At 48.3% G+C, this 27970-nt stretch overlaps 12 protein-coding genes across 14 annotated transcripts; 8 read left to right on the top strand and 4 right to left on the bottom strand.

Moving 5' to 3' along the window:
* Positions 1–1245: 1245 nt before the first annotated feature.
* Positions 1246–4685, bottom strand: FOIG_12798 (uncharacterized protein). The gene is made up of 2 exons (XM_031213737.1): positions 4199–4685; positions 1246–4089 (listed from the first exon to the last, which is right to left on the bottom strand). Exon 2 carries the CDS (start codon positions 2191–2193, stop codon positions 1531–1533), a length of 663 nt encoding a protein of 220 aa, XP_031056695.1. The 5' UTR covers positions 2194–4089; positions 4199–4685; the 3' UTR covers positions 1246–1530.
* FOIG_12797 (uncharacterized protein) lies at positions 2495–4916 on the top strand. 2 transcript variants are annotated; one of them, XM_031213736.1, is made up of 3 exons: positions 2495–3562; positions 3612–4047; positions 4094–4916. In XM_031213736.1, exons 1-3 carry the CDS (start codon positions 3096–3098, stop codon positions 4268–4270), a joined length of 1080 nt encoding a protein of 359 aa, XP_031056694.1. In that variant the 5' UTR covers positions 2495–3095; the 3' UTR covers positions 4271–4916. The 2 variants fall into 2 exon arrangements, with proteins under 2 accessions (XP_031056694.1, XP_031056693.1); XM_031213735.1 differs by having other exon boundaries at positions 3612–4690.
* Positions 4917–5050: 134 nt separating this feature from the next.
* FOIG_12796 (uncharacterized protein) lies at positions 5051–5965 on the top strand. Its single transcript, XM_031213734.1, has 3 exons — positions 5051–5300; positions 5353–5499; positions 5550–5965. Exons 1-3 carry the CDS (start codon positions 5285–5287, stop codon positions 5711–5713), a joined length of 327 nt encoding a protein of 108 aa, XP_031056692.1. The 5' UTR covers positions 5051–5284; the 3' UTR covers positions 5714–5965.
* A 1278-nt stretch (positions 5966–7243) lies between these two features.
* On the bottom strand, positions 7244–8379 carry FOIG_12795 (uncharacterized protein). The gene has a single exon (XM_031213733.1). It carries the CDS (start codon positions 8134–8136, stop codon positions 7303–7305), a length of 834 nt encoding a protein of 277 aa, XP_031056691.1. The 5' UTR covers positions 8137–8379; the 3' UTR covers positions 7244–7302.
* Positions 8380–8753: 374 nt separating this feature from the next.
* FOIG_12793 (uncharacterized protein) lies at positions 8754–13072 on the bottom strand. 2 transcript variants are annotated; one of them, XM_031213731.1, is made up of 3 exons: positions 12343–13072; positions 10324–12291; positions 9683–10027 (listed from the first exon to the last, which is right to left on the bottom strand). In XM_031213731.1, exons 1-2 carry the CDS (start codon positions 12855–12857, stop codon positions 11505–11507), a joined length of 1302 nt encoding a protein of 433 aa, XP_031056689.1. In that variant the 5' UTR covers positions 12858–13072; the 3' UTR covers positions 9683–10027; positions 10324–11504. The 2 variants fall into 2 exon arrangements, with proteins under 2 accessions (XP_031056688.1, XP_031056689.1); XM_031213730.1 differs by having other exon boundaries at positions 8754–12291.
* FOIG_12794 (ribonucleoside-triphosphate reductase) lies at positions 8830–11680 on the top strand. The gene has a single exon (XM_031213732.1). It carries the CDS (start codon positions 8947–8949, stop codon positions 11425–11427), a length of 2481 nt encoding a protein of 826 aa, XP_031056690.1. The 5' UTR covers positions 8830–8946; the 3' UTR covers positions 11428–11680.
* FOIG_12792 (branched-chain amino acid aminotransferase) lies at positions 13042–14575 on the top strand. Its single transcript, XM_031213729.1, has 3 exons — positions 13042–13590; positions 13649–14229; positions 14279–14575. Exons 1-3 carry the CDS (start codon positions 13140–13142, stop codon positions 14438–14440), a joined length of 1194 nt encoding a protein of 397 aa, XP_031056687.1. The 5' UTR covers positions 13042–13139; the 3' UTR covers positions 14441–14575.
* Positions 14576–14591: 16 nt separating this feature from the next.
* On the top strand, positions 14592–16117 carry FOIG_12791 (uncharacterized protein; the record flags this gene model as incomplete). The annotated part of the gene is made up of 1 exon (XM_031213728.1): positions 14592–16117. The coding sequence occupies one exon, from the start codon at positions 14592–14594 to the stop codon at positions 16104–16106; it is 1515 nt and encodes a 504-aa protein (XP_031056686.1). The 3' UTR covers positions 16107–16117.
* A 296-nt stretch (positions 16118–16413) lies between these two features.
* Positions 16414–17081, top strand: FOIG_12790 (uncharacterized protein). Its single transcript, XM_031213727.1, has 3 exons — positions 16414–16646; positions 16698–16896; positions 16948–17081. Exons 1-3 carry the CDS (start codon positions 16447–16449, stop codon positions 17011–17013), a joined length of 465 nt encoding a protein of 154 aa, XP_031056685.1. The 5' UTR covers positions 16414–16446; the 3' UTR covers positions 17014–17081.
* Positions 17082–17127: 46 nt separating this feature from the next.
* Positions 17128–18437, top strand: FOIG_12789 (uncharacterized protein; the record flags this gene model as incomplete). The annotated part of the gene is made up of 6 exons (XM_031213726.1): positions 17128–17251; positions 17302–17436; positions 17491–17518; positions 17570–17727; positions 17808–18181; positions 18243–18437. The coding sequence occupies 6 exons, from the start codon at positions 17128–17130 to the stop codon at positions 18435–18437; spliced, it is 1014 nt and encodes a 337-aa protein (XP_031056684.1).
* A 636-nt stretch (positions 18438–19073) lies between these two features.
* On the top strand, positions 19074–20628 carry FOIG_12788 (uncharacterized protein; the record flags this gene model as incomplete). The annotated part of the gene is made up of 2 exons (XM_031213725.1): positions 19074–19215; positions 19263–20628. Exons 1-2 carry the CDS (start codon positions 19109–19111, stop codon positions 20626–20628), a joined length of 1473 nt encoding a protein of 490 aa, XP_031056683.1. The 5' UTR covers positions 19074–19108.
* FOIG_12787 (uncharacterized protein) lies at positions 19876–27872 on the bottom strand (the record flags this gene model as incomplete). Its single annotated transcript, XM_031213724.1, has 9 exons — positions 19876–22426; positions 22491–22678; positions 22747–22841; positions 22900–23770; positions 23830–24146; positions 24993–25056; positions 25103–26204; positions 26252–26941; positions 27002–27872. The coding sequence occupies 9 exons, from the start codon at positions 27870–27872 to the stop codon at positions 20730–20732; spliced, it is 5895 nt and encodes a 1964-aa protein (XP_031056682.1). The 3' UTR covers positions 19876–20729.
* Positions 27873–27970: the final 98 nt, after the last annotated feature.

Genomic DNA, 27970 nt, shown 5'->3' with positions numbered 1-27970 from the left:
ACCACGCTTATGACCAACGCCGCCGCAATGACATACCCCAACACCGATTGACTCATCAACCTCACCGCATCGTCTTCCTCATCACCCTTAGAATCCGTCGAGTTATCCCCACTACCTTTATCACTTCCCTTCCCATCCCCTTTATCTTTATCACCCTTGTCCCTATAATCATCTCCCTTCTTCGTAGAGTTTCTCTCACTCGTAAAGTTGCCCTTCAAACTCATCCCAAAATTCGCCGCTGTGAAAGTAGCGTTTCCCCTTGACATCCACGTCTCCGTTCCAAACTCAATGATGCCTAACCATGGATCTTTCGGTAAATCATCTGCGTCGATTTGTTTGTGGGCTTGTTCGAGGATGTACTGAAATAACGGGTAGAAATCCTCATCGAAGGATAGTACGTCGCTGTTGTCTTTTGTAACGGCTGTAAAGACGTGCGTCCCTCCTGAGTTTCGGCCATAGAAGAGCGAGCTGCAGCAGTCAGTATGTATACTAGAGGATGAGTGGTGGACTTACAACTCCGTCTCCCCAAGCGTAACATTCGACAAGATACTATCATTCTGCCGTCCAAGCCACCACGGATCCCCCACCCTCCCCAACCAAACCATAAACTCCACCGCCGCAACCTGCGGATAGAGCGTTCTATTTCTATCATCATCCAGAAAGAAATCCCACGCCGCATTCGCCTGGACGCCCTCGCCCGCTAGTTCTGCTTTATTCTTCGCCCAGACCTCATTACTAAAATCATTCGGTGTTTTTGACAGACTTCCCGGCGTGTAGATCCAATCTGTTGATAAGTGGATAGACTCCAACTCGCTGAGACGGACGGGGAGGTTTGGGTTGTTGAAGCGCACGTAGGGAAAAGAGTGGACGTCTTGGATGTCCTTGGGCCAGTTCCACGTTGCGGAGAAAGAAGGCGTGCTGTTGTCGACTTTGAGGCATACGAAGCCGTTCTTGGGACTCTTTTTGTTCCATGCGTTTGGGTAATCTGCAAGTATCAGCGATGCTTCCGTAATCTCAAGGTGAAATTGAACGTACATGAGAGTGAGTCATTTAGTTCACCAAACCGCTGATTCCCACATACTCTCTTTACCTCTTCCTTCCCTAAGACCTCCGCTAAGAAAACCGCGTAGCTTACAACCGTCGTGACTTTCATAGTGAGGCCTCAATGTTGCAGTGAAAGAGACAGGGGTTCCATGCAGTGTTACAGTAGATGATCTAAACTTTAGGGGCTGGGCGGTTGGGGCGACAACCAGCTCAGCCTCAATTGACGGTTCGGGTTAACGGCAATGGATTTTACTTTGGAGAGACTTCTATACTTGTGAAAAAGATAGTTTTCATATACGAGAGGCGTTATGACGGTATGAGCGCTTACGTGGCAGATTTTAGGTGTGAAAAAGTCACGACGTCATGGGGTTTTTTGTGATCGACGCGTTGTGGGAACCATCGTAAGGTACCCGATTGTTTCGTAGATCACTTTACGCGTGTAATCTCACGATAGTCGTATAACTTGCATAATTTGCATATAATTGTCTAGATATGCTGGGACCAAACGCAAGCCCAAGTCGTTAACACCATGATTTCCCACTGTCGTCCGAAGTCTGCAGTTATTCCACTTCCTGTAAATGCCAACTCACCAATTTTCTTCAGTCCTAACGACTTGTGAGTTCTAAAAATAGCAACGATTTCTTCTCCGTCGTGAGGCTCAATCTTCAATCCGACTCTTACCAATTTCCATCCCCAGCCTGATGCTTCTTGTCCCTGAACTTGTTTCCCACGCGTCAAACACCATTCAAATCGCTCCAGATGGCCCTCAAGTTGCATGGCGAACCAATATCCTTCCTTCAATTTATTTATAGTTGTACACCGTAGTAATTCCTCACACGTATCGTCGCCTTCTAATAGTCCAGGGAGATTAATGCGAAAGTCATGCTTCCATTTTGGGTTTCCTTTGGCGGCCGCGAGGACGGGACTTGTTGCGTCTGGACCGTCGTAAATAATGACGTCGTAGGACCCGTTTGGTGGGACGTGAATTGCGAAATCGCGTTTAGACGCTGGATCAGCCAAGATGCATTGAAGCGTGAGCGATGCGCGCTTTGTGAATGAGGCTGACAGGTTGCGAGGGATGCCCTTGGCTGCTGTCTCTTGTGAGATATGGGGAGTGAGCGTTGAATCTTTCGATGAAGCGTTACCCATGGCTGTTTTATGCTTGAATTGTAGGATAATGACCAGGCCCTGTGTGACATTCCGATGGGCCGAGGTGTAGATAATAAGTTTACTCTGAGGAGTGATTCCTTATGTTATCCCTCTGTTGTTGCTCTTGCGCCTGTCGTATTTCGCATCAGTAAGCAACAACTACGATTCGCACCAATAGCGACGACATCTCTAACCACCTGCATCTAACTGCAGTAATCATTTGTCCGTACCATTTAACGGTATTATATGAGTCATTTTCTACAACCTATCAATTTGATCAGGCGACAGACTCGCGCTGAATACCATTTCTGCATCTCGGTGTTCAGCTTCAGGGTAAGCCGTGGCTAGTGGCTGTGGCCGTGCCAAACGTGGCTACTGTCTAGTCAACATCCACCTTGCCATTTCGGGTCACCCAATTGATCCCCACGCATGCAAGCATTACAACATCGACGACGAAGATTGCAATGCCAACACAGAAGCAGTTAGCGCTTCACTCTTCCTCCATGATCGTATGAATCTTCAGAAATGCCCGTTGACATCCTCTCGTGGCTGCGCCAGGTCGACGATACCGCACACCCTCCCCACGAGATCGACCGAGCGAAACCACCAAAAGCGACACAATCAAAGAATCGAAAGCGACAGCGCAGCTACAGTTCAACCAGCTCCGATCATAGACTAATCTCCAAACCTCCTGCGAATACGTTTAAACACCCAACAACACCTCCAGACTCTCCAACATCCTCCAAAGCAGGTGCCGAAATGGCACCAAAAAGAAACGAAGGACTACCAAAGGCACGGTGCCCAGCCCGAGTCCAAACGATGCACAATTCGACGATGAAGGCGAACAAGAAAAGACGCACAGGCCTTTACGGAGTGTCCATCTCCCCAGCGATACATCGTCAATGTCCTCAGCGAGCGGTCGGTCTGGTGCTTCATCGCCTCGAAAGCAATTAGCAGCCATGGCTCTATCCTCCCACGGCGTGGAAACGCGCGCCATGTCTGATCCGTCCGGTCTTCCCCCAAGTTTAGTCGATATGCGAACGAAACTACTCCAATTGAGCCGCGGAAGAGGTATTCTTGGAGAACGGGCTGGAGAGTATACAGGACGAAACAGCTGCGGGGCGTTGCATCCTGACATGGCTGCTATTTACGAGGATAAAGAATTCTGCTGCTCTGCGCGTCGCGACGAATTGGGGCTTACACCGAGTCCTGGGGACGCGGTGTATATTCTTGAATGCGCGGGCGATTGTCTCCGGATGGGGAGGTCTGAAGCGGCGTGGAATCATGAAGTTCACTTCCCTTTGCTCTGCTTGGCGCTTCGGAACCGATCAAAGGGTACTTTTCAACGTCTTGTCAATGTGAAATCTTGGTAAGTTCACTTCACCATATGCTGCACGCTCTTCTAATCTCGCGATCAGTTCATCTGCGTCTATCATCCCCGACTACCGCATCCGCTTCGCACCCGATAAAAAGATCGACTTTCGCGTCTATCTCGATCCCCACCACGATCCCAACGATACAAACATCGCCAGCACCGTCGATGCTGTTCGCGCGCATCTTCCGGGTCTGTCAATAAACCCAACCGACGATCTATCGCTATTGAGCAATCCAATCGCCATTCCCATCGAGACTAAGCGTCCCGGCGACGGCTTGGACACTGCCAATCTTCAAGTAGCGACGTTTTTGACGGCGCATTTGACGCTTCTCCAACGTCTTCTTGATGTTGGCGCTCCTGTACCCGTTCAAGATGGGGAGAAGGCACCCTCGGTTGATGACCTGGGCTCTTTGCCTGGACTGATAGTGCAGGGAAATACGTGGAACTTTATCGCAGCGAGTCGTCAGGATTCTCGAATCGTAAGTTTACCCCTCGTCATTGTCGGAGCTGTGCTAATTGTTCTAGGTGATCTGGTCAGAAACCTCACTCGGTTCAACGGGCGACATATTCGGTATCTACCAAATCATCGCATCTTTACAATTACTGCGCCAATGGATTGGTACTACATACTGGCCATGGCTACGACGCGTCACGCAAAGAGCTGCTACAGCTGCTCAATTACGCGATGGACCAGCTGGATGAAGATGTCTTAGGATGATGCAGTAAGAAACTCAAATTCATTGGAGGCCCCTGAGCTTGGAGGACCCCGCGCGGATACAGCCGGACGCCAATTAGATCACTCGGGACGATTTTAGATCATGCCGAAGCATTGCGGCGTTAAGGGCCCAGATCGACAGAGCTGGCTGGATTGAAGCTGGACGCCGTGGAGACCAGACCCAGCTGGCTTCACCGTCATTCTATCCAGGTATGACGACCAATGTGTACCGGGACAGTGGGCGCGCTGGCGCTTGGACGTTATGAACGGGACGGGGAGAGGGTCCCCGCGTCACGGTGAGGCACAGCCCACTCGGGGTATCATAACACGACGCACCAGCACACCGTAGCTGGGATGACAGAAATGCCTAGACAGGACTCAAGCAAATATGCCTCTATACCTGCTCATTTCATTCGCGACGACTTCACTTTAGTCTCATTTTGGTCTCCCTATGCATCTCCCCTCTTCTCCAGGGATGCAGAATCTCGTAAACCCGCGATAATTCCATGACTTCATAGCTATCACCCGCCACCACGCCATCCCCACGAGGTATTAGCAAGCTGTGGCAATCCCCTCAAACTCCCGGCAAAGACGGCATCTCCAGTTCCCTCGTCAATGCCAGCTGAAACCCCCCATCTTTCACAACCCATCATTTCGTTGATTGATGATTACGTCCTCCAGTGGAGTTCAAGCGCGCCGCTTATCCGAGCTTGCACGGCATCGATTGCCGAAGTGGCCCTTGAGCTATGAGCCGTGAGATCCGATGAGCTTGACATCAGCCACTGCTGGCTCGCACACCGTCATGGCTTGAAACTTGCTAGAGGCAGCTTGTGCAATGCGGCTTGTTTCCAAGTTTAGAATAGAGTAGAGTGTCGTGGTCTAGGTAGAAGACCCCTGGACCCCTCAAGGTATAAAGTTTGAGCTCTTCTGTGTGTATCAATCCTTATTCAAACATCCTACATCTTTATCACTTATTCACTACATCAAATACATCACTCACGATGGGTTGGTTCGATAGTAAGTTCTCCTGAGCAGTAGATACTCAGATCCTTACTAATCGACTTGTTAGACAACACCGAGGTCGTTGAGAACTTCAACGAGTACAATCAAAACTCTGAGAACAGGGAGCATCACGCCAAGCTCTCTCACGAGATCATCGGCGGTGCTGCTGCCTATGAGGCTGCCAAGGCATACGAGGAGCATGTAGCTAGAAACGGTAAGCTCAACTCACCTTCTCGTTGAGATTTGTTACTAACAGTTTACCAGGCAAGCCCGACAGCCATGCACAGGCCAAGGAGTTCATTGCCGGAGCTGTTGGTGCTTTTGTTGACAGAGAGTTTGAGACCAAAGGTCTTGACTTCTTCGATAGGGAGGAGGCTAAGCGTCATGGTGAACGCAAGGCGCACAGGGAGCTTGAGGAGCAGTACTAGATCTGTACTAGAGTTTCTTAGCAAATCAATATAATGAATGATGAACTATACATGGACCAATGTTCGCTGTCGCCGTGCGAGATTTGGGATATATATGCTTAGTTTTGTTTTAGGATTAGTAACTGCATCTATAGTTTCTCTATTTACATGCTTGCTGCAAAACTAAGACTGACTAGAATATATAACAATTTAATACATAGTCCTTTGACGTCAAATATACACATGTACAATAGTGGGACAGGATTTGCGCAGCACCCTCTCGTTCAACTACTACTAGTCTCGATGCTCCAACCACCTTTACGCCCTTATCGACCATGTTTATGTTCAAAGCTACAAAACACCAACACGGTATCGACCAATTGAGATATTGTGCCATCAGTCGGCGATGGAAGGTCCCTGACTAACTCGCCACACCAAATAACGAGATTGGATCCCCTGTAGATAGATATTCTAAATTAGCCTCTTCCTAGGTGCCTGGTTGGATATATCTACAAGGAAGGATCTGATATCTTGCAAAGCAGCATTGTTGGCCAAGTGAGCAAAGTGTAAACCCCTAACACTTGCCTTAGGTGCTACTGAATCTTATAAGCTGTATGGTGTTATTTCGCGCATCAGGCTGCCGGAACATCGAAGTCTATCCAGCTCATTATAACACGGGATAGAGATAAAAAAAAAAGATACTGGTCAATATTTAATTATACTGAATCTCTGACAGATTTCAGCTCTCAAGTTCTCAGCCATTCTTCTCAGCAAGAGCTGTCTGCACAGCTTTCCGACCAATCTCCTTGGCAGCCCCGGTATCAATAAAATCCAACCCTCGAGTCTCGATTTCTTGATACACCCAGGCGCTTACAAGCCCATGATTTGGTTTGTCCACTCAACTTCGTGAGGACGCTGGGTAGCTTCCTTGTAGGCCGCATATTGGGCAGTTTCGTCTGTGAGCTTGGTTAGGTGGGTATTATGGAAGAGCGAGGAGGAAGTAAAGACATTTTGTAGGTTCTTGAAAGTGTAGATTGACGTGAGATAGATGTTTTGGGAAATATCACGCAGGGCAAGCTCGAACCTTAAACCTCGGGGGTTCAAGGACAATCTCAGTGGATTGATTATCACCAAGGTGTACTGTAGATGATCAACATCAATTTAAGGCAAGGGATCTTGAGATCTGCACACTAAATAGAGCTAATTGTCCAACAGCACACGGCCAGCCAATCGGGCCCCTCAGTCGTCTTTTCAGCTGCGCCCAAATTTGTTGGCAGTCGTCACATCTGTGCGTTGGCCCTTCAAAGTCTCAGCCTCTCGAACCGTTCCAAGGCTTTGACTCGCCTATTTAAGAGCTACATAGATCAGATAAACACAGGGCATAACTGTCAAGAACTTAGGCTTCGCGTTTTGCGAAATTGGGGGGTTAAATGTTCTATCAATCCGAGGTGTTTTATTGTAACTTTCGTCTGTGAATAAGGTTCAAGGCAGGCCTGGAAAGGTACTGTTCAAGTATATATCATCTGCAACCAACAACTGCGGCCAACGGCTCTTCTTTAACTTAGTCAATTAAGTACAGCAGAGAGGGATATCCGTAGGTTCCCGGTTCTTCAGATTCTAGATTTGCCTAATACAAAGTCACTTATGATCTCTGCAACCTTCTCTGGCGCCTCTAGCAGGGCCAAATGTCCAACATCTTCCAGGATAAGGAACTTGGCGAAGGGAATGTTACCAGAGACCTCTGCCTTGATACGGGCCACAGGTTCGACTTGATCCTTGCTTCCAGCAATAACAACCGTTGGTACCGAGATCTTCTTGGCCAGCTCCAGAATATTTTCATTCATGGCATATCGTGGCCATGCCGCTGTAGCAGATGGACTGCCCTTTATCATATCCTCCACAATTCTTTCGATGATACCGTCAGGCAAGGACTTTGCGGTAAGAACATTCCGGACAACAAACTCAGCGTTCTGCGCGTTATCGTAGGCGCTGATTTGCTGATCTCGCATCTCCTTGGGCAGCATTAAAGGCGTTGGCGGCGCTGGACAGAGCAGGACGAGACCCGCAAGGCCGTTAACAAGATTTCGTCCAGCGACGGCTTGGGCGACCTTGGCGCCCATAGAGTGTCCGACGATGATGTATTTCTGAATGTTCAGTCGCGTGATGACGTTTTCGACATCCTGTGCAAGTCTGAGAATGGAATATTCGGTCTCGTCTGCGGGACCAGTCGAGCTACCCCATCCGCGAAAGTCAATCCGGGCAGTTGGAAAGGTGTGTGCAATTAGGTGATTGACGGGTGACCAGGTCCTGGAGGATCCTCCCCAGAAATGAAGAAAGACAATGGTTGGATAGTCTTGAGATTGCACCTGAGGAAATGATTGCTCGACGTGAAGGTGAACGTCATCTTGGAGCTGGATACGCTTGGTGGTGGATACAAATGACATGTTGCTCAATAACTGTTAGAGTCTGTCTTTGGGTGTAGAGTGTAACTGAGAGTGTCGATTTGGTTACAGCAAACGGGTTTGACATCTTTTTAAATAACTGAGTTGTTCTGGTGATGAAGTCATGATACAACCGACACGGCCCGGATATATCAGACTCTATTAGTCAGTAATGATACTTCCGTAAGACTACGGCAATTGCATACTTTACATAACGTTAATGTTAAAATTCTTCTTACAAATAGGACGAGAGGCTTAAACTGTCCCAAGTACAGTCAAGGAAGTTTCATACTGTTCAGGGTAGAGGTGAAGGTCCTGATCGACTGATAAGATAAGAGATATCCAATGACGATAAGCAGGGCCAACGCGTCAACGCGCTCCCTTCAAAACCAAGTCACGCAGCTCCAATTCCAGCCATTGACTCATTGGACCACAATTGGCTGTTGCGTCGGCCCATTTCACGCCAAGTCACGAGTTACCGCGTTCGACTCGTGGTGCCATCATTCGACCTGTTCTACTAATCAACGTGTGAGGACCGTGTTTCTGGAAACATGGCCAGAGCTTTTGGGGCAAAAGGTGTGGCCATTCTCTAAGGTTTCGTCAGAGTCACACCAGTCTTCGGTGAAATGACGGTGGTTTGATGGCAAAGACGCGATATAGAGACGTGTTGAATGTAAACAATGTAGAGTATTAAATAATGATTGAACCGCGAGAAAAGTTTACAGATCGATCTTGCATATCGTGTCAAGATCGCATACAGTTTTATGCACCAACTGCACCTCTAATTGCTCGATTACATCCCAGACTTCAACCATGTCTTCCAACATTGGCCTTGTAGACGAGTATCTCGCCAAGGGAACATGGAAGACCGCAGAAAACGCCAACTCAACCTACTCCCACCAAGGTCTCATGCAATACGTCTCCAACCAAATCATCTCTCAATACTGGCTCGAAAAGATCTACACCGAAGAAATCCGACAATATGACCACGAGAATCGCTTCCATATCCATGATCTCGGCTTTCTAAGCGCGTATTGCTCTGGCTGGAGCATTGAAGATATTCTCCTCCAAGGTTTTGGTGGCGTTGAGAATAAGATCCAGTGTCGACCTGCTAAACATCTCAACACCGCGCTCAATCAGATCGTCAATTTTCTGTTTACGCTACAAGGTGAACTTGCTGGAGCCCAGGCTTTGTCTAGCTTTGACACGTACCTTGCACCATTCATCCGCAGCGATAATCTGTCTTATACCGATGTCTTCAAGTACGTCCAAAGCTTCGTTTACTCCCTCAACGTCCCGACCCGAAGTGGTTTCCAAGCCCCATTCACAAACCTCTCGCTCGACCTCATCTGTCCGAAACGATTGGGCGATCAATGTGTTATTATTGGCGGCGAACTTCGAACCGATTGGGTGTACAGCGACTTCCAGGAAGAGATGGACATACTCAACAAGGCATTTGCTGAAGTCATGATGCAAGGTGATGGAAACGGAAATATCTTTTCTTTTCCCATCCCGACTTACAACGTGTCGGATGGGATTGATTGGGAATCGCCTCGGTGGCAGTCTATCTGGGAAATGACTGCCAAGTATGGTGTTCCTTATTTCGCCAACTTCATCAACAGTGATCTCGACCCAGAAGATTTCCGGTCAATGTGCTGTCGACTGAGGCTTGATCTCAGTAAGCTTCACTGCAGAGTTGGAGGTCAGTATGGCGCAAGCCCATTGACTGGCTCCGTTGGAGTCGTCACGATTAATCTGCCCAATCTGGCATACCGTTCTAATGGTTCGAAGGAGACGTTCATGGCAGAGTTGACCAGCACGTTAAGAGTGGCCAAGGACTCTTTGGAGATTAAGCGGAAGCTTGTGGACGAGAATTCGACGCTTTATCCCTATGCTGCTCACTACCTGTCAGCTACCAAGCATCGCACGGGTTCATACTGGACCAATCACTTCAGCACGATTGGAGTCAACGGGATGAATGAAGCACTTGTGGATCTTCTCGGCCAAGGTATAGGCGAGCGAAAAGACTTTGCCCTTGAAGTTCTGGAGTTCATCAAAGACCAACTCCAAGAGTTCCAGAGAGAAACAGGTAACCTGTACAATCTCGAAGCTAGTCCGGCAGAGAGCACATGCTACAAGTTTGCCAAGCGAGACAAGGAACTCTTCCCTGATAAGGAGATTCCTACTTACTACACTAACTCCACGATGCTCCCCGTCGACACGACGGAGGATCTCTTTGAGGCTATGGGTCATCAGGAGGCACTTCAGTGTTCTTACACTGGTGGTACTGTCTTTCATGCCTTTCTCGGCGAACAGTTGCCGAGTTGGAAGTTGGCTAGAGACTTGATCAAGACTCTCACTGCGCGCTTTCGCATTCCGTACATCACACTCACTCCAACGTTCAGTATTTGTCCGACACACGGATACAGAGCGGGTGAGCAACCAGAGTGCACAGCATGCGGGGAATTGACGCTCGTTTACTCACGTATTGTCGGGTACTTCCGACCCACGAGGGATTGGAATCGGGGCAAGTCGAAGGAGTTTGTCCAACGAAAGGTGTACAAGTATGAGACGGGGCTGGAGGGCGTGAATGATGACAATGAGTTTCAAGACTTGGAGAAGCAAGTCGCTGCGATTCAGGATCTCCCCGTGGCTGGCTACATCAAGAGCACTCTGAGTGACTACCCAGGCAAGATGCAGGCTTCCATCATGTTCACCTCCCGCTGCAACCTCGCCTGCCCTTGGTGTCACAACGGCCCGTTAGTCCAGGGAGAGTGTGACGATGTTACCATTGTTGACATCTTTCGTCACATTATATCAACGTCTCACAAGTCACTCGTTGTTTCAGGCGGTGAACCGACAATCCACAAAGGCCTCCTCCCCTTCCTCAGAATCCTCAAAGCCGCAGGTATTAGCGTAAAGCTCGACTCAAACGGCACATCCCCCGACATTCTCAAGCAAGTCTTTTCCGAAAATCTCGTTGACTTTGTTGCGATGGACATCAAATGTGCTTTGGAGAATTACAAGCGCGTTACAGGTCGCAAGGTCAAGCCGAAGCTTCTTGAAGCTAGCATTGGCCTTATAAAGAACAGTGGAGTGCCGTATGAGTTCCGCACGACGGTTGTGCCGGAGCTAGTCGATGTTGAGGATCTGTTTGAGGCGAAGAGATTGTCTGGGAAGAAGCTGACGATGCAGAGGTTTAGAAATGGCGAGACCTTGTTGGATGAGAAGTTTAGGACGTTTCAGGAGCATACAGATGATGAGTTTGATAAGTTGGTCAGCCAGGTTGCGTGATTGGGATACTTTATCTTTTTCATCAGAGTTTGTTCTTGTATGAGTAGTAATGTCGATGAATGGTAGAAATGTCCAACCTAGAACCCAATGAATGCATTCTTCCCTCCACTCAGAGGTAAACTAATCAATCCAGCCTTCTTCCGAAACATATCCATCCACTGAGGATTATCAGCCCAAGTAGAGTCCCAGGAGTTATCAGGCCCATAGATAATCTCGCTCATCTTTCTTTGTATCTGGCGATCTGAGGGCACATGGCCTTGCGAGATCTCAGTCGATACATACTGTAACAAGAGCCTCTGTACCTCTTGATGAGAATGAGGAACCTCTGACTCTTTCAAGTTCTGTCCAGGGCTCGCTTCATTCGTGCTAAATGGGTTCAGAGCATACGTATCGACACGATGATCTACCCGCGAGGCAGAGAATGGCTCCATGGTTCGGCGCTGATCGCCAATCAAGAAGGCGGGCATATCATTCTCCACGAGTTCTTCAATCTGTTGGTCGAAACCGCGGTCACCTTTCCATTGTCTCATGTCTGCACCTGCGCGAAAGTGTAAAGCAAGATGCTTCTGTCTCTCGGTCCAAGTGCCCAGTTGAGCATCACAAAATCCGCATCTGGATCTCACATCATCTATTGACGAAAGCCAGCTTTTCATGGAGTCGTTGAAGTTGCAGCCTTGATGGAAGAGTCGCAGATGCTGCCGCAAGTGATCCTTGCGGTGGAATAGTCGTGCAGATTCTGGTTGGGCAGCACAGGCTGAGTAGTTATGAAGCTCTGGATGTTCTGTCGAGGGATTGGGACAGTTGCAGAAGATGCAGTACGAATTGCCATCTGGTTGCTGTATTGTTGGGCCATATCTTGAGCATCTGTATCTATATTAGTATTTGCAGACCAGAAATGGCTGGACCTCGACTGACTTCCATTGCTCAAGAGTCAAGTGCATGGTTGTCTCATGTCTTTGCCAGTCATGCTTTGTTTTGAAGGCATCCGTGCAAAAGGTGCACTGGTATCGTCGCTTGGTTGTCTCCCTTTCTCTTGTGGTGTTGATATTCTGGCGTGCTTGCCTCCTTCTTCGTCTCAGTCGAGAAGCCGATGCAATTGGTGAAGTCAGTGATTCCACAGAGCCCACCGAGGAATCTGATGGTGCACCATAGTATCCGCTAGACGATAGCCATGAGACATCTTCAGCCAAAGTGTCACTGGATGGGAGATCCCCAGAAGCTGTGCAATCTATGGATTCCAAAGTTTCGATTGATAGGTGGTGCAACCCTGTCTGGGACGGGCCGTCGTCGGTAACATCGGCTTCTGTATTCACCGTCCCGCTATTGAGCCCGGGATTAGTGTCCAGGACCTCGTCATGATGGTGTAGCCACGAGAGCCAGTCGTCCTCGTCAAGTAACGTATCCCCTCGTGGCGAGCCTGACGCGCTCATGTCTAATTCAATTTGCACAACGAGAGTTTGGGCCAAGGCGTGAGGAGGGGATCGGCATATCGGAGGTGGCAACCGAGTTTATCGCAGGCGTCGTCACAGGGCGCAAAATTAGCTTACGCCCTTCAAGGTGACCCACTCCTGCAAGTGAAGGGAGCTACTGGACACGAAAGGGTTATGCCAGCAACCGAGATAGGGTGCATTGTATTGGGTATTTATTATCCACATCACAGTAGGCAGAAAGAAGTAGGTATCTATATCTTACGCACTCTCATCATTTTCACCATGTCTGCACAAACCTCTACTCGTCCCAACGGCACAAATGGCTCTGCAGGTTCCGTGAAGGGACAGCTGGATGCATCCAAGCTCAAGTTTGACTTGACAACAGCGCTGAAAGATGTCCCCAAGCCTGGATCCGCTAAGTTGTGGGAACAGAATGTCGCGACAGACCACATGGTCACCTGCCGCTGGACGGTACAGAACGGCTGGGAAGACCCGGTTATCAAGGCCTTCGGCGACTTGACTATTTCGCCTCTTGCATCTTGCCTTCACTACGCCACTCAGTGCTTCGAGGGCATGAAGGTTTACCGCGGTTATGATAATCGCGTTAGACTCTTCAGACCGGATCGAAATGCAAAGCGCTTGGTTATGAGCGCAGAGAGAGTCTCACTACCAGGTTTTGATCCCGAGCAGCTCGTCGAATTGATCAAAGCCTTGGTTCGCGTTGATGCGAAAAGTTAGTGTTTCTATCTGCAAATTGTTCACTGCGAAACCTGGCTCACAAATGTGAATAGGATGGCTGCCAGAGCCCGGCAGCTTTCGGTACATCAGACCAGCGTTAATCGGAACCGGGCGCCAACTGGGTATCCAAGTCCCCAAAGAAGCCATCTTGATGGTCACGATGGTATGCTGGCCCGATTTCTCCACCGAGGTTCCTCCAGGTGTAGAGCCAAGATCGGATCTACGTCTTATCACGTCGAGGAATGACACGATCAGAGCGTGGCCTGGTGGTTTTGGCTACGCCAAGGTCGGTGCGAATTATGGCCCTAGCTTTGCATCTCATTGCGATGCGCAACAGGCTGGCTACGATCAGGTGTTGTGGTTGTTGGGCGAGGAAGGACAAGTCACTGAGGCTGGGGCCAGTAATTTCTTCGCAGTCGTCCGAGACGAAAAGACTTCGAAGCCGGTTCTGCTAACGGCTCCATTGACGGATCGAGTCATTCTCGATGGCGTCACCAGAAGGTCTGTTCTGGATCTGGTTGAAAGCCGACTATCCGAGGAGCTCGAGGTCAGAGAAGTGAAATTTACGATTAAAGATATTGCGAAGGCCTGGAGAAATGGTCTACTTCAGGAGGCATTCGTGTCTGGCACTGCTGTGAGTAATCCCAATCGAGCTTAAGAGGCAGTTGACTAATTCATCGTAGTTTTTCATCAAGAACGTATCGACCATTCGGGTTAGTGATTTCAACATCGACTTGCCGCAGAAGCAAGACGATGGCAGTGCATTTGGCCCGCGGATAAAGAGCTGGTTGAAGGATATTATGTTCGGAGCTGAAGATCATGAATGGGGTGTTTTTGTTGAATAAAAAAACCACAGAATAGATGACGTCTAGAGCGAGTGTATAACTTAGATTGCATGGGGCTTGTGCCGTTGTTTATCGTACTACCGAAAGACTTAACATTTGGTTGCCATTGGGGAGACTATCTCCGTTCCGCAAAATCCCTCGTCTAACTCAGATGATGTGGGGCTGGGAAGGTCTTAAATTCTTAAAGTCTCGCACTGCTCTTCTGCATCTCATTTTGAAGTCAAGCTACAACTACCGTCTACGAATGGCCAAGCACGCTCAAGTGACTCTAGGTGTTTTGGGACGATATTATTCGGCCCGGCATACCTTGGGACAATACCGCTCAGCATGTGTAACGGCAACATATACCATATCGCTCCCAAATGACTCATTGTTGAATGAACTTGATAATGCACTCGAGCATGCTCTGCAAGCCACCATTCAACAACATAGCGGTCTACGCTATGGTATTTCCGATGAGAAAGAAGCTGGTATTCCGCTGTTCGGGCAGATCCGCACATTCGACCGCCAGGACATTTTGGAGGCAATTGACAGCCAACATGTCAACGGCAACGATAGGAAGGCCGGGGATATGACTGATGAAGTTCTATCAAAAGTACTCGAAAATGGTCATTCAGAGCTCTGGCCTCAAAACAAGCCAGCCTGGAAGGCTGTTATTGTGAAGCATACAGGCAACTGCAAGTCTAGCCCATCCTCAAAGATGGACATCGTCTTCTTTGCACACCACGCTATAGCTGATGGATTAAGCGGACTTGCCTTCCATGCCTCTCTCATGAACAATCTCAAGCTCAAAACACCTGTCCCTGCGCAGTGGCCTCTGGAATTGGACGAGTTACAGGACCCTCCGCCCACAATCGAAGAGCGAGTGGACTGCCTCTCGTGTAGCTGCACTACCTGCACGACCCCAGGCAAATCTGATGAGCCTGTTTGGGGAGGGGGACGCATATCCGCAACACCGACGGTCAATTACGAATCTTGTGTTCGTATAGTGACAGTTCCAGCGGCACCGTTTTCTGTCCTTCTTAAAAAGTGCAAGCAGGCCAATGTCACAGTCACCGGGCTCCTCCACGCTATCATATGTACTTCGATGGGCTGTTCTATCAAAGAAGATGTTCCTGGATTTCGAGCTGTTACACCCTTCTCAGCGCGACGACACACTAGAGCCTCTGACGCAGAAATCGTGAACCATATCTCTTATTTAACCAGCTACGTCTCTTATGAAGATCTGCAAAAGTTCAAAGACTGCCAGCACGGCTCTAGCACCGAGGAGCAGCATATTATAGACCTTGCGCGTCGTTTCTCCAAAGAAGTAGCGACAAAGGTCAAAGAGTTCCCGCATGAAAGCATGGCTACAAAACTCAACCAGGTCCAAGATATCCTACAGGAATGTCAAAGTCAAGGCGGTGCAAAAAGACGATATACGTATGAGCTGTCGAATCTTGGTTCAGTTTCGAGCATATGTCCCCCTGAAGGGAGTGACATCAAGCTTGGCAGACTGGTCTTCACGCAGTGTGGTTTTGTTGCTGGTCCCGCGTTAGGATTCAACTGTGTTAGTACCAGAGGAGGGGATTTCACTATCAGCATTACTTGGCAAAGGGGTGTTGTTGCAGAATCTGTCGTGGAAAACGTTGCTCAAGAGCTAGAAACACGACTTGAGAGTTTTTAGTAACTTAGAATGTCCTTAAATTTGTCTTGTCATGGCATTATTTGATCTAACTTCGTAGTCTGATCTCTCAATGCAAACTTAATAGCGAAGCTGGTGATATGCACCCCTGAACCAAGTGCCTTCCTTCGTATTGCCATGCAAGCCTAGCGTGTCTCGCGATGTCCCTCGTTGCCTGCGGGAAGCTAGTTGTTGTTGTGGGGCATATAACGTTGACCTACAGCTGAAGGTGGAGAGACTCTAAAGGGCGTATTTTCAGGCGTAAATTGAACGCCTCACGCTAATCCTTGGTGTAAAACAGTTCGGTCGAGGGCGTGAGCCTGGGCGCAACCTGGCCTCTCCGATGTTCGCAGTTGATAAGGCGCATAACTTAAGGCGTAGGGCGCTGCAGTTATATGATAAGAGCGAAATTATGCAAATGCTGCGTGGTGGCTCGGATCACGACAGCATGGCGCACGAAATGAGATCGGAACCCGCGATGGAATGGATCGTCCTTATTCCCGATATCGAAGGCTCATTAGAGACGCGGATGAGAGTGCGAGAGTAAGTAATTCCGCTCTTCTTTTATCGTTCAAAATACAAATGCTTTTCTAGAACACATATTAAGGATATGCTTCGGCATATCGACTCTGGTTTATTCCAAATGGGCGGGGGCACTTTGGCTGGAAATACAGTTGACGGTAGCGCCATTATTGCCCGCGCCAAATCTGAAGCAGACATCATGTCTGTTCTCAAGACTGACATTTATGCTCGAAGCGGAGTTTGGAACCTAGAAAAGATCAAATTTATTCCTGTAGGTACACTGATTCCAGAAAGACCTTTCCATTGTTAACGTGAGGCACAGTTCAAGTGCGTGTATCGACGGGAGCATATTGATAATGCTGTCATGGGCGCTGGATGGAAGTTCTGAAGCGGGGTTACTAGCTCTAGATTAATAATTCAGCGTACTTATATATGGATCATGTCCACTAATTCACATCCAATCTATCTCACCAAACTCAACATCAACTAGTCGACATCAGCCATGGAGTCAATTGCCATCCTCCAAAAAGGAAAAGGCCTCACCCAAGGGATTGTTACTCTACCTCCCCTAAAGGAGCATCAGGTTTACATAAAGGTTGAATACGCGGCCTTCAATCCAACTGATCGTAAGTTCGGCCGTCAACCGTCGAAATTTCGTGTCGCTGATTTGTTGAAGGCCTGGCTCTTGACGTCGACGCCTTCGGAGATGACGCAGTACTGGGCTGTGACTTCGCCGGTCAAGTGGTGGATGCCCATTCAACTGTGACCAAATTGAAGCCGGGCCACAGTATTGCTGGCTTTGTTTGGGGTGGTGAGTTCGAGAAGGCCTTCACGTGTCAATAGAGGGGAAGCTCATGTGTTGCAGGAGAGATCAAGGGCCTAGGAGCCTACTCGTGAGTTTTGCATGACATTTATTCTTCGATGAAGTTAATCAGAACTTGCAGGATGTACACAATCGCTGATGAGCGACTGTCCTTTAAGATACCCGAAAACATTAATCCAGCCGAGGCTTCTTCAGTTCCATTGGCTGCTAATACAGCATGGCTTGCTCTCTTCTCTGATGACTGCCTTGCACTCAATCCAAACAATACAGGAAACAAAAGTTCCTTGTTGATCTAGGGAGGCAACAGTATGTATTCAGATCATTAATAGATGCAAAGAAAGATACTAACAGTCTGATAGCAACCGTGGGTTACTTCGCTATTCAGCTCGCCAAGCTTCATAATATCGAAGTCGCTACAACCTGCAGCCCTCAGAACTTCGATAAGATGCGACAAGCTGGCGCAACTCATGTCTTTGACTACAACGATGAGGAGGTTGTATCCAAGATTCGATCAGCACTGCCAAACCTGCAGCACGTCTTTGATACAGTGGGCAACGAAACCTCCTCAGCGACTGCGGCTAGATCGATAAGCCAACCAGAAGGCGTGCTATGTACCGTTCGCCCAGGCAAGGCAAACACCCAAGACGTTCCGTCTCATATTAAAGTCACGGATGTATTTGTCTTTACTGCTTTCCCTACAGAGCATAGCTATCGAGGCAAGGCGCATTGGCCTGTAAGTGTCATCTGAATTCGCTAACAATTTGCCTGAGGGTGTTATTCTAACATCTTGATAGGTGAAAATGAATGATCACAAACTCAGTGCCAATTTTCATGGTCAGTTAGAGACATTACTCGGAAACGGAACTCTCAAGCCATCTCCGGTCCGTCTTATGGGACAGCTCAGTCCGTCTACAGTCGACAAGGCGATGGATTTAAACCGCCAGGGCTCTGTGTCGGGTGAAAAGCTTGTCTTTGAAGGCTTCGCTTAGAATGTCAGCCGGCGGTGCTTATTCAATATTCGACAGAGATGCATTCGATTGACGTAGTTCCTTTGCTTACGAAGCAATAGCAAAACGAGAGAAAGTCGTTTTCGCCATCCCAAGATCCACTGACGTACCTCGATGCTACATAAACATCATCTCCACTTGGCCAAGAGAAACAAAGGTCCCTCGTGTACGTGTGTCACAGCCACTTACTCATCACCCCAAGAAACAACAAGCCATTACAAATATTCTATCCCCCTTGGCACTTCTGTAAAAGAACCTCTTGGCCCCATCTATCAGGCTATTTATTAAGAAAATCATCTCTTGATAAGCACTTAAAATACCCAGCAGCGGGGTCGAGATAAAGGCTGTATACAGATCGGGAAGTTGGTATTATGCATATTCTTAGTGTCGTCTTGGCATGTTGCATCGTCAATTACCGACCTTCCCGATTCAAGGCTGATCTTCACGGACTAGTTACCAAAGGTTGATGATTACTCCGTGATAGAGATATTAGCGGGGCAGATCACGCAAGATGGAAGTTTGTTGAAGAATTGAAGGAACTTGTGTTGACTGATGAGGGGTCGAGTATTTATTCTGGGCATTTTCTGGGTATAAAAGGTGAAAGCTTTCTACTCTCCAGTCTTGCCTCTGAATGAGACGTGAAGCCATTCACCATGAAGTTGACTACAGCCGCTGCTCTTCTGGCTCTTTCGCCTTTGACCGAGGCTACCAAGCCTCCAGTGAGCTCAAAGAAGCTTCAAAAGCTCATCACCGAGAAGGGGTATGCCATGCAACCTCACATAAGACCTCGTCCACTAATACTTCTAGGTTGATGCACAACTTGAAGAAACTCAATGACATCGCCTACGCCAACGGAGGAAACCGTGCCTTCGGCCTTCCAGGATACGCCGCCTCAGTCGACTTCATCTACCACGAAATCTCAAAGCTAAAGGGCTTCAAGACATGGAAGCAAGACTTTCCTGCCAACTTCACCCAAACTCTCGCTGCTGAGGTCACTGTCGATGATGAAACGTTCAGAACAGTCGCTTTGACTTATACCCCCAGTACTTCTGAGGACGGTGTAACAGCTGAGCTTGTTCATGGTCCTGAAGGTGAAGCTGCATGCGATGCGGCAAACTATGAAGGGCTCGATGTTGAAGGGAAGGTTGTCCTGGTCGAGCGTGGTCTTTGCCCTGATGGTACTACTTTCGCAGGCAAGGTTAAACCTGCTGCAGCTGCTGGTGCTCAAGTCGTTGTTATTTACAACTCAGATGAAGCTAAGCTTACAGCTGGTACTCTGTCTGCACCTAACCCAAAGGAGTACGTTCCCACTGGTCTTATTGACCAAGACCCCGGACAGGCACTGAAGGCTCGTCTTGATGCTGGTGAGAAGCTCGAGGTGTTTGTCAAGATCATCCAGACCATTGAAACGCGCATCACCCAGAACGTCTTCGCCGAAACCAAAGGCGGCGACGGCGAGAATGTCGTTATGCTCGGCGCTCATCTCGACTCAGTCCAAGCAGGACCTGGCATCAACGACGATGGATCAGGAACATCCCTCATCCTCGAGACAGCAAAGGGTCTGCAGCACTTTTCCACCAAGCTCAAAATCCGCTTTGGATGGTGGGGCGCCGAGGAGAACGGTCTCGTCGGATCTCGCTACTATGTGAACAACCTGAAGACCACCGACGTGGATGACCTTTTGGCTTATCTCAACTTCGACATGGTATCTCGTGGCTTCTTTGGTGTTTTCGACGGAACCGGCGAGAAGGTAGGTCCTGGTGGACCTCCTGGTTCTGAAGTCATCGAAGACCTTTTCAGGGAGTTCTTTGAGAAGGAAAAGATCGAAGTTACACCCGTTGGTTTGACTGGTGGAACTGACTATGTTCCCTTCCGGGAAGTCATCGAGAAGCCAGTTGGTGGTCTTTTCACTGGAACGGGTCTTGAGCAGGATGCTTGTTATCACCAAGCTTGCGATAACATCACGAACCCGGTCCCTGAGACTCTGCACATCAATGCAAAGGCTGCTGCACATGTTTTGAGCAAGCTCGCTATCGATGGTGTTAAGCTTATTCCTAAAACACCGTCCAACACGACGGTCGGGTCTATCAAAAGGGTTAGAGATGCGGCTTCGTTGCATTTGCATGATGCCACTGGTTTCGAAGGAAAGCCCTGTGATCATGATATCATCTAAAGGTACTAGCGATAATTTCTATCGCAATTTATCATACAATACCATATCTCCCTCATCGTTCTATACTGCTACTTTTGACTGTGTCTGAAGTTATGACACTACTATGTGACATGCGAGACACCGGTCTGGGCCACAGCAATAGTGCTCGGGGACGCAGGGGTGACAAATGCAGGCCTCTCTGGATCTATCGCGATCTCGTCTAATCGTTTCATCCACCCATCCAAACCAATTGGTATAATATCAGTAAGACGTTCGGGCTCGTCAACATCCACTTTCGTGTTGGAATCTGTACCTTTGGGTGGTTCACACCAGAGGACAGGTTTGCTATCAGCAATGGCCAGCTTCACGCCGCAAGCTTCTGCCTTCCTGAGCTCCTCTTCTGTCATATTGTAAGAAGTCGTCTCTCGATACACCTCTTTCATCTTTGGAAGCCAAACGTCCTTTAAAAATGTATCTAAAGTGGTCATGCTTCCGTAGCCGTCACCGAAATACGAAACGAGGTCTTCCAACTGTTGTAGCGTGGCAGAATCCTCCTCATGTATCTCATCGACCTCGCCTGAATCCATAATGGAGCATGACCCGCCGTTCGCATGTTTACAGCAAGTATGACGGAGTCCTAATGCACAAAATGTCGCGTAGCGTAGGACGGCACGAGGCATCCAGCTCTGCGCAGCATGTTCTCCGGCAATTAGAGCTTGGGTGCTGGCCACAAACGATCTGATAGCTTCTGTCAGAGTAAAAGATGTTCGAGGGAAGCGACGGCGACACCCGAGGCCTTCCAAAAACTTAATGAGAGGTGTGCAGCCCTGTGAGGAGCAGTGGCATAGACAATCATCGCCTAGGACCTCGGAAAAGGCAATATCTGCCACTGACTGCGGCAAAGCATTGTCGTAAAGTCTGTAAGGGTAATATCTTGCCTTGTAGCCTAAAATTGACATAAGATAATGAGCCCATGTTGCTTGATTAACGACCCCGGGCACGAAATCCACTGGTACTATCGATGCAAGGTCTCCGCCACCGTCGAGTATCCAGTCGATGTACCGGGGAGAGGGCCAACCAAAGGAACTTCTTCGGATGACATTAGTTGTTATGCGGCGAAAAACGTCGATAAAAGCAGTGTCCCTGTCAAAGCCCAATGAAAAGGCATATTCAGCAGTCTCTCTGTCAAGTATATATGTATAGACGGACTTTGGGGTTTCCTGCGATACCGCCGGGCACTTCTCAGAGTGTATCTTGAGATAAATTGGTACATTGCAGGATTGAGCTGAGAGACAACACTGAACCTTGGAAGCATTTCTGTCCAAGATCCAACCTCTGCATAGACCGAGGTTTTGTATCTCTGTAGCGGGAAGGTTTGAAACTGCTAGTTGTTCCAATTCCTTCCTTCTCTGTACCAGATGTTGAAGAATGACTGTCTTGGTGCGCGTACATGGTCCCCATAGACCCTCTTTCAGAGATCGCTCATATAGAATTGCCTTTGAATCAAGCAGTAGCTCCACCATCTTACAACTGACACATAACTGCTGGTGATCTGCCTTTGGCCTCCCAAGAAGATGGTAAACTGCATAATCGATCGGGTATCTTTGCATACTGTCCATGGTGTTAATAGTTTCGGGGTTGAGATCTTCGATGACGAGCGAGAGTATGTGCAGATTTCCGACCACGACTGCTATGTGAACAGGTGATTGGCCACAATAGTTGACGTCCATTCTGAGCGACGGGTATCTTTTGATTAGGAATCGGACGTCCTCTTCATCCTCCCTTAGAACTGCGATGCTCAGCGGGTTGAACCCGAGACCTGGTGAATCTTAGTATTTTTACTCGAGGTCAGCTGGTTTTCCTAACACCATTTAACTACTTACTTTGGGCGATTTGGGGAAATTCTTTGAGAATGCTACGTCTTTGTGGGTACTTGTCAAAACCTTTCACGCTCCTGTAGTCATGTCTTGTCGACTCGCCACACCGAGACAAAAGTGCTGACATGGTTTCAGGGAGCATGTCGGTGTTAAGTAACCAGTCGCTTTCCAAAACAAATGACAGGAAGCGCAGACTATTTAAATAAACGATTAGCATATTCCATAGAGATCACCTAAATACAATGTATAGTTCTGAACTTACTCCCCGTCACGATCGTAGGTGACAGGCACCTCAAAATTAGCAAGAGACCGAAAAACAAGTGCAACACCATCTCCTGCTTTCTTCCCCGGCCCTGACTGTGAAGATCTCTAGTTAGAATATACACCAGTTGTATTTCGTGTTAAATTAACTGACACTGCCTTTCATCCCTGATGTGAGGATGTCAATTACTGATTCGCCGTTGCTGTTTATGTCAACTGGGGATGCTTGACGGTTGACATAACACAAATGGAGTCGTCGCACACATGACTTGGCGATCATATGGTACTGCTCATTACCCAAACTCGGCTCTGTCCATAGCTTGAGGGCACAGAGAGTCCTGATAATCCTGAAAGATGGGGAGGAATTCTCATCGACCGTTGCAGCCCAAGTAATGTTTTGGCCAATGCTAAATCCACCAGCACCAGTTGTGAGAGAGACTGAGACACCGATGGCGGCTGTCAAGATACCCAAGATGTTGGGAATGGATACTCCAAGGACACTTCTCGTTCGTTGGGTTGCGGTCTTTATCTGTGATAAGGGGCATTCTGGCGTGTGGTGTGTTGTCTTTGTGAGCTCTGTCTCGAAAAATACTAGACCCCAACGGCCGGCGCTGCGCTGCAATTCTTGACGCTTTACACAACGACAAAATCCAGGCGTTCCAGGGCTCAGACGGCTTTCAGAACTCACAGGCTGAAGAACTGGCACCTCGGATGGTGGTCGCTGGCTAAATGTCACATTTGAAATAGCATCGCATAATATTTGTAGATCTTGTGGGTATGCCGCAAGTCGGGCAATCTGTGCTTGTGCAGTACCGGCGTTGCGTAGGTGCGTGAGGATTTCGTCGATCCTTGATTCAGCCGTCGTAGATATAGGTCGAGAAATGAATTGGCTATACTGGCGAGATTGGCCGAAATCGATAGCTTGCTCTATTGTCACTCTTGAGGTGTTTTCTGTTCTCATTTGAATAACGTCGATCATCTTCTGCAAGGCCAAGATGGCTGAGCTCTGATCGTTCAAAATGGAACTGATTTAAAGGTCGAGTTAGCCATAGCGTGCGGAAGTAATTGGAAGAATCTATCTCACAGCTGTAAAGCAGATAAAGCAGTCTTAAGAACATTATTTGTAGACATCAATCTGCCCTCAAGCTTGGTGATGTTCTTCTTTTTGAAAGGATAGCTCCATTTGTGCATGGAACTTCTCGCTTTAGCAAAGGGTCCCGCGGGATTAACAGGCAGCCCCTTTAAATCCGTAAGAAGTGTTCCCAGAGCTTTAAGCTCAGCTTCGCACGAGTTCTTGCACTCCTCAACAGCGTCTTGGGCTAAGGCATTGTTGCCATTGACTCTGCTAATCGCCTCTCCAATGGCCTTCAGGGAACATTGCAGGTTCTCAAACGACGCGACCTAACAATGCGTCAACCAACAATGCGGCCTCGGCGCTTAATGTTGGTTTACACTTCATTATGACAGGTCGACACACACCAACCCTATACGTGCATAGCTTTCGCGGTTCCAGTGGAGGTAACCAAGATTAGCAATTAAAACCCATATGTGTACTAATAGGATACGTCAAAAGTGCCAAATTCCATGATTACTGATATCCGAGAGATGTAAACCATGAAATTGCTATGAAGGGAAGATAAAAATAGAAAGCCCAAAGATGTCTAGGGTACGGGCCAAACGTAGTGAGGCAAAGCCCCACTCGTAGTCGCTGGCCTTTGGCACCAATGGATCCTGACCTCTTATCGATAAAGATCTTGGCAAGCAGCAAGCTCCTACTTTGCTAGTAAAAGGCAGCTGGTTTATGCGGTTTCAACATCAAGATTACGAAAGGAAAAGAAAGTATTCGGACATCAGTAGCCACTAGACTGAGAATAAAATTTCATGATGTAAGAAAGAAGTCATTAAATATGTAATCTAAGGTTTTAATACGACAATGGGCACTAACTCCGCGCCCTTCTTAACTAAACTGCTTTGGAAGATGTTGCCAGTATGCTTGGTAGTCGCCGTGAGACCTGGCTAACGCTGTGAAAATGGCGAATTGATCTCAATTCATATGTCAATGAGACCAGAAGGTGCACTATTCAGTGGCATCTATGTCACCGTACATCGATTCCTGGCCTGGACCAAAACCGTTGAGTGAACCAGTGCCACTGAGCAGAGAAAGCGATAGAGTATCCGAAACTTGTTGGTTGGAGAATGGCGTGCCACCTGGATCGATCAATTCTGAACTGTGGGGAGGATACCGACGTTAACCTTGAAGTGGTACAGCCACTCATCGTTATCGGCCGCTGTTTTGTGCCAGACATCTTCACTACTATAATTAGTTTCTTGACGACATAAAGTTGATTGCAACTGACTCTTCAAATGTAATCCAGCGAGCGTGATGCCGAAGCTCCTCGTCGGTAGGAATATGACTGTTAGGGTTTGCAGGAGACATCATAGCCCTAGTCCAACGACCCAGTGCTCGCGCTAGCCTCTGGTGAATATTCGGGTCGTTTAACATATAGAGTCCTGTTTTTACCCCTGCAAGCTCATAGTCGGGGCCGTCCAGGGCTATATTGCTTGTTGAGAGTGGGAGGACAGATGGATGATCATAGGATAATAGTCCTGCAGCTGAATTTGTCGCATGCACAGAAGGGAAGCCTTTGCTGTGAAATGGAGTCCATCTTAAATCAGGGTCGCAGCTGAAAGTAGGCCACATATTGTAACTGGGCTCCGAAGAGTTCGGTGCTAGGTCGTTTTTATGACAGCCGTGTAAGAGGAGGAGTTCTGGTGCAGTTTGTAAGGATTCTTGTGTTGAAACGTGGTCTGTATTCGTTGAAGTCGCCTCATTGTTACTTAGTGGATTCGGAATACGATCCTCTGGTGGCAGATGAGCACGCATTCGGAATCCTCGGAGCCACCGCGAGGATGAACGGGCGAGCTCAACTAGCCAACCGACAACGAAGTCTGATGAAAGTAGGATAACATCATTTCCCGTTCGCTTGATGATTTCAGTTGCCTCATCTTGCAGCTCGCGGCTCGGAATGTCTAAATGTCCAGATCCTATTTTTGCTTTTACAAAGTTCTTTAGCTCAAGCTCAAAAGGACAATAATCGAAGAGGTTCTTCTTGCCGATGACGATAGGTACTGCAAGTCTGCTTTCCTTACTTGAGCGGATGGGACTAAACCGGGCTTTTTGCATGATCTCATCGTTGGAAGTAATGAGATCCCGGAGCCATGATCCTGGATCCTGGATCTGGTCAACATCAACAGACTGAACATCGGAGGATAATATAATACGACAAGCCTCTAATTGTATTGCTGCTGTATCAGGGACGGTGCTTGTTAAATCGTGGTATGTATGCATAAAATGGGCCAACTCCAAGGCGATCAATTCGAAAGCACTATCCGGAGAGCTAACTGGTCCACTACTACCCTGAAAAGGGAATGGGGTTGCTCGTAAGGTATGGATGAGGTCTTTTACGTTAGTATAACGTATCCTTTGGAAAACAAAACAAACCTACATGGAGGAATCGCTAGCTCCACCATGCCGAGAACGGATTTTTCGAATCCCCAGTCTCCCTTCCAAGAAGACATGCCGAGACCAATCTTGAAGTGATCTGCTAGATGGATAGCCCGTTCAGCCCAGGTTATCATCCTGCTGTCACAGATGCCACATCGAGATTGGATATTGGAAATCGAAGTCTGCCAGCTACCTGTAGCCCAACCGACAAGCTGAGAGTTGTGGACGAGGCGGAGGTGCTGCTTCAGATGATCCTTGCGATTAAAAATCCGTTCCTGACAGGAAGATGGATTATGACGCTCAATGTGCTCATTGCTCGGCTCAGGTTCACCGCAGAATACGCAAGACACCAATTCCGTTTGTGGATTGACCGCTCGGGATCCATTAGGCGAACACAGCCATCTTTCAAGGCGGAGATGGATTGTCTTTTCGTGTCGTTCCCAATCGTGTTTCTTTTGGAATGTCTCAGTGCAAAATGTGCATTCAAAGGGTTTTACATTATCACCAAGAAATACTCTTCTTCGATTTGGCTTTCTTCGGCGGCGCCTCTTACCGAAGAGGTGTTTTCCAGAAACGCTCGAATGGGCTGATGTTGATGATCTCCCGCTGAGAGTACCCATGCTGCTTGTGGATGAGACCACAAACGATGGGTCCGTCCCGTCGTCACAGAGAAAATGATTTTGTGGCATTTCTTAGAGCTGGTCAGTCTTGAAATGCAGCAAACAGTGAGAATCTACGCAGTGTAGCCTACCAGGATCTCTCGGGGGACTAGACGCAACTGCCTCGGCAATTGCAGCAATGCTCGCAGGTTCTGATTCTGCGGGAGAATCAACCCAGCGCTGCAAAGGACTCGTATCTCGCCGTGACCACCGTTGACTAGGAGCCGGTGTTGCTGGCCTACTCGGGATACCAGCGGGAGGCAGAGATGAAAGTCCAGTCGAAGGCCGAGGATTCTTCTCAAGTTTGTGGCGTCGCCGAGTATTGGCCATCCAGTTTGAGATTTGGGTTTTACTCAAGTCCGTGTGTTCTTGAAGAGCCTGCATTTCCTCGTTGCGTGGATAGGGATGGTCTATGTGGATGGAGTACCAACGCTGTAATATCTTGAGCGTCTTGAGGGAGAATCGAGTCCCAGCCTTGGGTGGAACTGGACGAGCGGCTTGTGGGGGATCACCGGGTATGTCCAAGTTACTCAACTGGTACTCTACCGGGCCTTGATCAAGGCCCTCACCATTACTTGACAGGCTGCCGCTGGTGTTGAGGCATATACTTGACCGGCTTGAGGAGGAAATCATTGGGCCATATCGCTCAGCATGGTCGCCGGCCATCCAAACACCCTCGAAATTGTCATTGGAATCTGGCCATCCAGCTATATTGGTGGATGCTTGATGTAAGATACTCTCGAGACTTGCAGAGCCGCCAAAAAAGTTGATAGGAGGCTCATTGGAGGGCAGCTCCGACGTGCTCTCGAGTAATGTGTCATCGAATGCATCTTGCACAAGGGTTGCTCCATTGAGCTGGGAAGCTGAAATGTCCGTGTATGAGGTATTCGAGAGCACTTCAGGCGCAATGCAAAAGCTGTCAAAGTCCTGCTGTTCTTCGGCCTCAACACCAACGGGATCCATTTCAATGTTTTGGTCTATCTCGGCCTGGTATGATTTCGTTCGAGATTTGTCAATTGAATGATGATTGAGACAGAGGAGTCAAAAATGACAGCAGCCTC

The sequence above is a fragment of the Fusarium odoratissimum genome, assembly GCF_000260195.1.
Source record: "Fusarium odoratissimum NRRL 54006 unplaced genomic scaffold supercont1.28, whole genome shotgun sequence".
NCBI classification, from domain to species: domain Eukaryota; kingdom Fungi; phylum Ascomycota; class Sordariomycetes; order Hypocreales; family Nectriaceae; genus Fusarium; species Fusarium odoratissimum.
Note: the sequence above shows the minus strand (reverse complement) of the source record. Positions and strands in the feature narration are given on the sequence as shown.

Coding starts and splice junctions, on each gene's coding strand:
- FOIG_12794 (XM_031213732.1), top strand. CDS start 8,947: ATGTCTTCCAACATTGGCCTTGTAGACGAGTATCTCGCCAAGGGAACA.
- FOIG_12795 (XM_031213733.1), bottom strand. CDS start 8,136: ATGTCATTTGTATCCACCACCAAGCGTATCCAGCTCCAAGATGACGTT.
- FOIG_12797 (XM_031213735.1), top strand. CDS start 3,096: ATGTCCTCAGCGAGCGGTCGGTCTGGTGCTTCATCGCCTCGAAAGCAA. Junction 3,563..3,611: donor CTTGTCAATGTGAAATCTTG/GTAAGTTCACTT, acceptor TCTCGCGATCAG/TTCATCTGCGTCTATCATCC.
- FOIG_12798 (XM_031213737.1), bottom strand. CDS start 2,193: ATGGGTAACGCTTCATCGAAAGATTCAACGCTCACTCCCCATATCTCA.
- FOIG_12796 (XM_031213734.1), top strand. Junction 5,500..5,549: donor GGAGCATGTAGCTAGAAACG/GTAAGCTCAACT, acceptor ACAGTTTACCAG/GCAAGCCCGACAGCCATGCA.
- FOIG_12793 (XM_031213730.1), bottom strand. CDS start 12,857: ATGAGCGCGTCAGGCTCGCCACGAGGGGATACGTTACTTGACGAGGAC. Junction 12,292..12,342: donor TTGACTCTTGAGCAATGGAA/GTCAGTCGAGGT, acceptor ATATAGATACAG/ATGCTCAAGATATGGCCCAA.
- FOIG_12790 (XM_031213727.1), top strand. CDS start 16,447: ATGTTCGCAGTTGATAAGGCGCATAACTTAAGGCGTAGGGCGCTGCAG. Junction 16,647..16,697: donor ACGCGGATGAGAGTGCGAGA/GTAAGTAATTCC, acceptor ATGCTTTTCTAG/AACACATATTAAGGATATGC. Junction 16,897..16,947: donor AAAAGATCAAATTTATTCCT/GTAGGTACACTG, acceptor CGTGAGGCACAG/TTCAAGTGCGTGTATCGACG.
- FOIG_12792 (XM_031213729.1), top strand. CDS start 13,140: ATGTCTGCACAAACCTCTACTCGTCCCAACGGCACAAATGGCTCTGCA. Junction 13,591..13,648: donor GGTTCGCGTTGATGCGAAAA/GTTAGTGTTTCT, acceptor AAATGTGAATAG/GATGGCTGCCAGAGCCCGGC. Junction 14,230..14,278: donor CATTCGTGTCTGGCACTGCT/GTGAGTAATCCC, acceptor AATTCATCGTAG/TTTTTCATCAAGAACGTATC.